Source organism: Anastrepha obliqua, chromosome 2 (genome assembly GCF_027943255.1).
Source record: "Anastrepha obliqua isolate idAnaObli1 chromosome 2, idAnaObli1_1.0, whole genome shotgun sequence".
Classification (NCBI taxonomy): domain Eukaryota; kingdom Metazoa; phylum Arthropoda; class Insecta; order Diptera; family Tephritidae; genus Anastrepha; species Anastrepha obliqua.
In genome coordinates this window covers 114051918-114061873 of record NC_072893.1, presented here as the reverse complement: position 1 = coordinate 114061873, position 9956 = coordinate 114051918, and the positions used below count along the sequence as shown (strand labels likewise).

General features: G+C 38.0%; 1 protein-coding gene across 1 annotated transcript in view; it reads left to right on the top strand.

Moving 5' to 3' along the window:
• The first annotated feature begins 1029 nt into the window (after nucleotides 1-1029).
• The window catches only part of LOC129238357 (putative nuclease HARBI1), a 33692-nt gene continuing 24765 nt past the window's right edge, over nucleotides 1030-9956 (top strand). Inside the window, exon 1 of the mRNA XM_054873385.1 lies at nucleotides 1030-1234. Within this exon, the coding sequence (XP_054729360.1) occupies nucleotides 1030-1234 (205 nt within the window). The remainder of the gene's footprint in view (nucleotides 1235-9956) is intronic.

The following is a 9956-nucleotide window of genomic DNA, read 5'->3' as shown; positions in this document are numbered from 1 at the left end:
GAGTTCTTTTCTATCTTTGAGGAGGTGGTTTGTGTGAAGTTTGATTGAAATCGGTGCAGCCGTTCCTGAGTTATGACATTTTATGTGAGTAATGGTTTCCTCTCATACGAAATGCCTGTATGGGGAAAAACAACAACAAATACACAGCCGCTTATGAGCGTTTCTGTTGTACTGTTGTGGTTGTAAGTGTATTATGTTAATATTTATTTTGGACGAAAATGTAATAAAAACTGGATCATTCAAGGAACTGGAAAAACATTTTTAAGTTTATTTATTTTAGCATAATTTATTTAGCGTAAAAAATTGAAATGGAAATTAAAGAACCAAAGTTTAATTACAAGTTTTTATCAGCTCTTTTACCTTACCTGTATATAGGTGACCACCACAATCAAATTTTAAAAAAGTACAGAAAAGGCTATTGCGACATATTTAGAAAGTATGTTGACAAAAATCAACTAATTCAACTGTTTAAAAATTTTACGAGTTCTATAAAGAAAACTTAATATGAAAAATTTCTTGCGATATAAAAAAAACATTTTATGTATGGTGGTGCGAAGCCCACTGGGAAATGCTAGTAATATATAAAAGAAAGTCATGTTAGTTACACTATTTATAACTCGAGAACGGCTGAACCGATTTGGCTGAAAATTAACGGAGAGGTAGCTTAGAACCAGGAGACGGACATAGGATACTTTTTATCCCATTCGAACGCGTTTCCGTGAAGTCACTATAAAATGTGGTATAACAAAAACGCAAATGGCAGCTAAATGTAATTTTGTCTATGGTTAAGTAGAAAATTTGATAATATAAATTTTGTCAGAAATATATAATCACAGTAATTTGTATTCTCTTTGAATCATCATTATAAATGCCGCGACCAAGACGATCGAATCTTTCCCGACAAAGCCGTAATGCAAGAAGGATACGAAACATTGCGGATGTGCGTTCTACTGATGCTCTTAGTCGTATGTATACAATTCATCCAAAGAATGATGAATGCTTCTATTTGCGGTTGCTTGCAGGTTAGAAATGCCAGCGTCAAATCGTGAAATGAATGACGAATTTAATCGAGAGTTGGAACGGGAACGTGAATATGATCACCAGGAATTAGATTTAGTATTCCACTGTGAATCGCCAAAAGTTTATGATACATTAATGAAGGCAATTGCTGATGGAAATGGTGGTTTATATTTCCTTAATACCCCTGGGTCTTACCAGTTCATTCCTCATGTCAGTAATTTTAGCCACTGTTCGTGCGAGATCCAACATTGCGCTTGGAGTTGCTTCTTCTGGAATAGCAGCCACATTATTAGAAGGATGCCGTACGGCTCATTCAGCATCAAAATTGCCGTTAAACCTTCAAAAAATTGAAGAACCAACATGTAATATTACAAAAAACTCAGCAATTCCCAAAGTTTTATCAGCATCGAACATCATCATCTGGGACGAATGCACAATGGCGCATAAACGTGCATTAGAAGCACTTAACCGAACATTGAAAGATATACGCAATGACTCGAGATGTTTTGGCGGCGCAATGATTTTAATTTCTGGCGACTTCCGCCAAACACTGCCAGTAATTCCAAGACCAACGGCTGCTGGCGAAATAAACGCTTGCCTCAAATCATCGAACCTATGGCTCACATAGCGCAACTTCAGCTGAAAACAAACATGAGAGTTGCATTACGTAATGATACATGTACTGAAGATTTCTCTAAGCATTTACTGACTATCGGTAATGGTCGAGTACCTGTCGAACAATCGAGCGGATTGATTTCATTTCCTCAGAATTTCTGTAACTTTGTCTCATCGAAAGACGAACTTATCACTAAAGTATTCCCAAACATCATTAATAACTACAAAAATAATGAATGGTTGAGTGAGCGAGCAATTTTAGCGGCTAAAAATAGAGGTGTAGAGGACCTAAACTACATAATTCAAAATGATATCATTGAAACAATGCATTCATTCAAATGCATTGACTGTGTAACAATTGAAGATGAGGCCATTAACTATCCAAATGAATTTTTAAACTCCTTGGATGTGCCTGGCTTACCACCGCACAATTTACGCCTAAAAGTTGGCTCCGTAGTAATCATGCTTCGAAACATTTGGTGGGCTTTGCAACGGTATGCGTTTGGTGGTAAATAAATTGATTAACAATATGATTTACGCGACGATACGCAAAGGAAAATTCGAAGGAGAAGAAGTTCTCATTCCGAGGATCCCGATGATCCCAACCGATCTTCCGTTTGAGTTTAAAAGACTTCAATTTCCGATCCGTCCTGCATTCGCCATGACCATTAACAAATCACAAGACCAATCCTTGAAAGTTTGTGGGCTGAATCTCAATGAAACTCAATGTTTCTTACATCGTCAATTATATGTGGCATGTTCACGGGTCGGAAAACCATCTTCCTTGTTTGTTCTTGCACCTGATAATAAAACAAAAAATAACGTGTATCACATTAGAATAATTGATTAATAAAAAAATTAACTTATATTAATAAAATCAAAAATCTGCTTTTTTATTGCCTCTAGGGCGGGACAAAGCTCGCCGGGTCAGCTAGTACTGAATAATTAATGGATTTTTTCACTTTTTCACCTCCACTTTGGGACGCTGTAGCACACAACTGGCTTCGCCAAAGGCAAAGTTTCTCAAATCTGTGTTTTAAGCATCTGTTTGCTTTCTAATGCCGTGAAGTAAGACATAATGCAAGGTAGGCATCCTGAGGTATAGCTCACTAAAGTCATCTAGCGGAAAACGCTAAGAACTTTTTACTTGACCAGTTATCTGGGTTTAGGCGTTGTCCTCTTATTTCTTATTGTCCTGTTTGGGATTTCGACTAAGAATTTGCTATCTACGCAACTTTCTTTAGCCTCTGAGGTATTAATTATAAAATATAAAATAAAAAAAATTTAAATAAAAAAAACATTTCTACTTGAAAAAAATGGAAAATGTAATGGAAAATGAAAATTATTGTACTTCTTTTATTTCAGTCTAAACATAAAAATCATTAAATATCATTATCAGTTCGCCATAAAAAAGGCTATTGTTCCGAAAACCCCGCTAAACCGCCACTCAACAGCCTCAATACAAACTCAGAAGCGCGTAAACACAAATGCACACTTGCTTTTATTCTCTAGTACAACAAAAACAAACAAAAAAATCGACTTGTACTTTTCACGTTTCCCTTTTCGCACTTCAAATGCACAATTAAAATCGACTGTTTGATCTTTTATTTGTATTTGATTTGCGAGTGGAAGTGTAGAAGTACTTTCAATATCATTGAACACTTCGCTGGTTGTTTAAGGACCTAAGAGTTGCTTATAAGAGCTTTCAGCCACACAGAGTTGCATTTCACTCACTTTTGCAATGATGCTGTGTTCTAAAGATTTCAAGGGGAGAAGGCCGAAAAAAATGAATTTTTTTAAAGAATTTTTTCTACATGGTATTGTTAGTAAACGTTGAGATAAACGAGAAATTATAATATATAAATATGTATGTATTATATTGTTATAGGTTAGTTTAGATAGGAGCCACTCATCAAAACAGCCAGCAATTCATCTTGCAGAATTCGGCTACTTGAGATATCACATGGATCGAAAACTCTTATTCCACTTCAATTTACTTATGGAATCAACAAATCTGCGCGCCTGCCACATTTTTAATCCTTATACTGCTCCTCTCCCAAAATGGTCATCATCATCCATCAACATTACAGCTACACGAGGGGAGCTTTAGCCAACCTCAACCAACTTTTTCCATTTAACTCGATCGGAAGCCTCCCTCTTACACTTTTTTACTTTAAATTTCTTCAAGTCTTCTGTGATGTTTTGTAGCCATATCAGCTTGAGTCTGCCTTTGCCGCTCGCGATGATTAGATCGTTCTTGACTCACGCGATAACCGTTTACGCGATTTTGGCCGCATTTGCAGGAGTCATCATCAAAATAAGCAGTTCTCATCCGTGACTTTGTTTTGTTCTTAATTGGGGAAGGGTTATCGTGTGGCAGTTCCCAAATCCAGCGCATAACCAGATATCCTGAACTGATTCGCCTTCTCACTTTAGCTCGCTCTCAGACAGCTGTTTGGGAGCTATACAGAGGACACTTGGGCGAAGCTTAATCTCCCCCAATCAGCATGAATTTATCTAGCGTAGGTCTACAGTTACCAACCTGGTTGCTTTTGGTGAATACTGCTTTGGAACTTTTGTTGTACGTTTTCAAGTCGATTGTGTTTACACGGACTTTTCTAAAGCATTTGATAGAGTTTCTCATAGAATTCTATTACGTAAATTAGCCTCGCTTGGTTTCTCTTTGGTTTGCTTTCAATGGTTGAAATCTTATTTATCCGATAGACGATGTGTGGTAACGATTGAGGGTGAATGTTCGTAACCTTTCATCGCATCTTCAGGGGTGCCACAAGGCTGTATTTTAGGGCCTCTTCTCTTTGTTATATTTATTAATGATGTTTGTACCTGTTTTTCATTTGCCAACTTTCTTTTGATTTGAAAATATTTTTGGCCATTAGAAAAAATGAGGATATTCCTATGTTTAAAACGGAAATTAATGCGCTCGTTCGCTGGTGCAGTAACTCTGGCATCTCTCTAAATAACGGGTGGGCCATACAGTGTTTGCTCTTTGAACCACCTATTTTTTTGAGAATGGTAACACAAATGACATGTCAAATGTGTTCATAATTTACTTAAAGGTTTGACATTTACGAAATGGAACGCTATACGCTTGAACAAAATTGGGAAATATTGAAAACCTATTTCCAAAGTGGTGAGTCTTCTTCTCCTTCCGCGGTTACAGTAAATGGCGAGCGTTACCGTGACATGCTCAACGAGTTTTTGTTTCCAAAAATTGAAGAGGATGACATGGACGACATTTGGTTTCAACAGGACAGTGCAACTTGTCACACTGCCAAAGTTACACTCGAACTTTTGGCTACCGTTTTTGGATTCCGATATCAATTGGCCGCCTCGGAGCTGTGATTTAAGCCCGTTGGACTATTTTTTGTGGGGAGCCGTTAAGGACAAATGCTATGCGAACCATCCAGAGACGATTGATGCTTTAAAACACAAAATCGAAGTTGCCATTCATGAAATTGGAGCGCAAACAATCGAAAATGTGCTTCAAAATTGGGTTGATCAAATGGCCTACTGTAAAGCCAGTCGTGGTAGTGATTTATACGATATTATTTTCATTAATAAATGGCAATGTTCAATCTTCAAAAGAAAAAAAAAAAGTTTGAAAAAATATTGATTCGTTTTTTTATAGCCGATTCAAAAAGCAAATTTTACGTGGCCCACCCTATATTAAGAAATGTTTTCATGCCACCTTCGCTAGAACTCAAAATGTTCTCCAGTCATCTTACAGCATTGATAATACTTTACTTTAATCTGTTCATGAATTCAAAGATCTAGGGGTGATCTTTGACTCACATTTTTCTTTCAACAGTCACATTAACTTTATTGTGTCCACTTATTACTCAATCTTAGGTTTTATACGGCGTAATAGCTCGATGTTCTCGGACCCTTACACTCACAAATTACTTTTTACTTCCTTTGTTCGCTCTAGATTAGAATATGCATATCTGGAAGCCTTGCCACTAATTTGCTATTTAGAGAATTAAAGGTGTGCAGAAGGTGTTCCTTAAATATGCTCTCAGGTCATTAGAATTCTCAAATCCTATCCCTTCCTACCATTCCCGTTTGATTTTAATTAATTTAAAGTCTCTAGAGAGTGAAAGGTCTATACACTCACTGTGTTTTGTTTTTAGTGTAATTAAAGGAGAAATGGACTGTTCATCCCTATTACTTTGCATTTCCTTTCATATTCCTACTAGATTGTTACGTCATACCTATCAATTTCATATTAAATTTCTTAACACGAATCATGCGCGAATGCTCCTATTGCCCGCGCTTTAAGATAATTCAATGAGATCTCGAGTTCTATTCCGCTTGACTTTTCGGTTTAAAAGAATGAATTCTATAAATTTCTAAACTCTTTTTTCTAATTTATTTAATAATTTTAGTAATACAGTAGTAATTTAAGCTCATATTTGATCTAAGTGGTCTGTAAAAACAACAATTATGTTTTAGACTTGTAATAAACGAAGCCCGGAAGTTCTGAGCTTCTTGGACTATATGCAGAAGAATCTTCCTTGACACTCCCAAGCGAACGGCTATCAGGTACTTTCCCCACTTTTTCTACAAACGGAGCCATCCTCCAAATGGATTATAGTTTACAGTTTTTTCTCTGCCCGCAATTCTTTTATACGCACTACGCGATCGACTCAGCGTAGTCGTTGCGGCTTCGCCGTTGCATAGGTCAATTAGTTCATTGTTATACCGTTTTCGGAACTCGCCGTTGTCATTTCGTATGGGTCCAAAATTTTTCTAAAAATTATGCGTTCGAAGTTCCGAAGTCTTCCTTTTTTCGCCAGCATCATGGACCAAATCTTAGAACGCATGTAACCACTGGCTTTACCATTGTAAGCTTACATTTTCTTGAGAGAGATTTCGATTTTAGCAATTTAATATTAGCATAATAGGTACGGTTGGCTGCCATAGTCTTTCCTTGATAGTGATACTCAGAACCAACAGGACATTTTATCAAAACACCAAAGTAGTTCAAATTCGGCACACCTTCAAAGTTTTAAAAACTGATTGAGATATTGGAAAGTTTTCTTTTGCCTTCATCTCTTGAGATTTTCATGTATTTTGTTTTGTTTTCCTGTTGATGTAAATAATCGTCCATGCACCTGCGGTTTCTTGTGATAATGACTATATCATCTGCATAAGCGAAAGGCCAGATCGGCTAAGCAAGTGACCGGAATAGTGATGTTGACAGTGAATCCGCTTGCTTTACACCTCTTCCAATAACAAAGGAGTCCGTCTGATTACGTTGCAGTCGTAGCTTACCTGTCGTATTCCGAAGCTTTAGCATTATCAGACGAAATAGATTTGTTAGTATATTTCTTGTTCTTCCATTGTTTTTGCTACATATGGTATTTTTATACTGTCAAAAGCCTTTTTAAAATAAAAGAATAGCACAAGTAGATTGCTGTTGTTACCTTAGATATAAAAAATGCGTTCAACTCCGCAAGCTGGCCCCAAATTATGAGTGCACTGAGAGGATTCGCGGTGCCGAAATACCTGCAAAAAATCATATCAAGCTACTTTGAAAACAGGCTCTTGCTTTATGATACTGACAACGGAATAGGCACATATAAAGTAACTGGCGGTGTCCCACAGCGCTCGGTGCTTGGCCCAACACTTTGGAATGCTATGTATGACGGTATCCTCAAGCTTGAGCTTCCTGAAGATGCTACCCTCATTGGATACGCAGACGACATTGCGTTGGTGGTAGTGGGAAAGCATCTGGACGTGTTGCAAGCGTTATGCAACGGTGCAATTGTAAGAATTAGAAAATGGCTTAAAAATGTGAAGTTAGAACTTGCAGCTCAAAAAACTGAAGTCGTATTACTGACAACACGACGGGTACGTGAAGAGTTAGTGATTACGGTAGCTGACCATGTCATAAGGTCGCAGTCATATATCAAATATCTGGGAGTACTCATTGACTCGAAAATGACCTTGAAGCATCATTTAGAGTTAGTCAGTGAAAAAGGCGTAAGAATAAATAACGCGTTGACTAGACTGATGCGTAATATTGGCAGCCCTGGCGCAGGTATACGGAGGCTCCTGTTAACAGTCACAAGCTCAGTGATTCTGTACGCAGCTCCAATCTGGGCAAACACAAAGCCATCCATCGTACCTCCGACACATACGAGCCACATACAGACTTGGCGCCCTGCGAGTAGCCAGTGCCTATCGCACTGTCTCAGATGATGCAATTCATGTGATAACGGGAATGGTGCCTATCGAACTTCTCGCGGTTGAGATGTATAGGTTACATAATACAATTGGGTAGAAACCGTCGAACGTGGCTAAAAAAGAAGAAAGGCTGCGAACAATTGAAGAATGGCAGATACGATGGGAGCAATCCGAGAAAGGTAGGTGGACCTTTGAACTGATTCCCAACATTGCGAGGTGAATTGAGCAAAAACACGGAGCAATTGATTTTTGTATCACACAGTTGCTGACTGGACACGGTTGCTTTAAAGCATACCTACACAGGTTCCATATTGAGAACGACCCGTACTGCCCGCAGTGCCCCGAAGAACAAGAAACGGCGAGACATATCTTGTTCCAATGCCCGCGGTTTATCAATGAGCGAAATATACTTGAGGGAACGTTTGGCGAAAACATAAGTGAGACAAATCTTATCCCACATATGTGCGAAAACGAAGAAAACTGGAAAATTTCATGTGTAGTGGCCGCAAATATCATGAAGAACCTTCAATACGCGGAATATTCACGTAGGTCCCTGGAAAGAGCTCCTTAACACAATGTACAGAACAGAATGACAGATTGAGTAATAATATACTCACAACGGCCGCCTGACGTACTACTTAACGGTGAGGTTCCAGGAGGACATACCGTAGGACATGAGGGGGGGTTTAGTTGGGTTAAAGTTCCACACCACGGTTTCGGCCAAAGGCTTTTGATGCTTCCCCTCTTTCACAAAAAAAAAGGTCTAAGGCCACATTAATATTCACCCAGCAATTTTTCAATACACTCGAATATATCGCAACTCTTAAAAAATAAACCTGAACTTAAGTCTGATAGGGAGCCACTCGCGGAATACTCCTTCTTACATTCAACTACGAGCTATTCGAGGTTAAAATTGCAAAACAAAAAATACCACATTCCCTCCCTGGTAAAAACCTACTACAAGCAGTTAACTATTGCACTTACCCATCCATAATCGTATATTCCATTCACAAAAAATCAGCTCATCTAAGAAATCGCTTTCTTTGAACAGTTCGCATATTTTCTTTTGTTTACCACAATTACAAGATATCCATGCATCACAGCTGCTTTTCAAATACACACACCAACACACTTACTCACACACAAGTAGGTCGGCCACAACAAATGTCTTCGAAGACAATCCCTTTGTACAAAAATAACAACTACGAGTAAATACATAACTTTTACATCTGCACATACGAGAGTATATATTTGTGTATGTGTATGTGTGTGTGTGCATGCATTTGTTAGTACATAAGTAAGTAAGTGATTTGTGCAGTATTTGTTGGGCACTTTATTTTATTGTATTAGCAGTGTTGAAGATTAATTGCCATTGGTTATGTTTGGCATATGTTAGCTGACTCTGCTTTGCCTAAGAAGGTAATTAAACGCTTTTGGTGGCGGGCGGTTTGTCTGTTTCTATTTACTTATATGTGCATATGTATGTGTATTGAATTGCTATAACCGTCTATTTTATGTGAAAACTTGTGTTTGTTTTTGCAAAGGAGGAAGCAAAAAAATGCTTGTACTCTGTCAGTGTAGAACTTTAACCTGAACGAAGCCACCTACCATCCTTAACCAATCCCTTCACGGTACTAACTTAACTATTTCGTTATCGCCTCATAAGCTATAAGCACTGCACCCTTTTCCATTCAGATGCAGCCCGTCAGCAGTTGTACCTACTTGTTGCTAATCTACATTAATCTAATATTTTTAAGATCAGTATTAGAAGTATAACCAGGCACTGCTTAATGGGGGCATAATTGCAAAAGAGATGGGCTTACCATCAGCAAATTTTTGCTGCAGCTGCTGAAACCCAAAGGAGGTTGAGAGTTTTGAATACTGTCTCTATCACAGTACCGCTCGGACTAAGACGTGCCAGCTTTCTCTTCACAATTACTTCCCTAGATGCCTAATTGGACATTAGCAATACATATTGTCGCTTTAAGCGATAGCGGCTCCAAATATAAGCATATTTTGGGACTTTTTTTAAGTGGGAGAAATAAAATAAATAAAAAAAAACAAAATGAAATAAATTTTCACCCTCGTCTGATTGTACAAATAGCAAAATC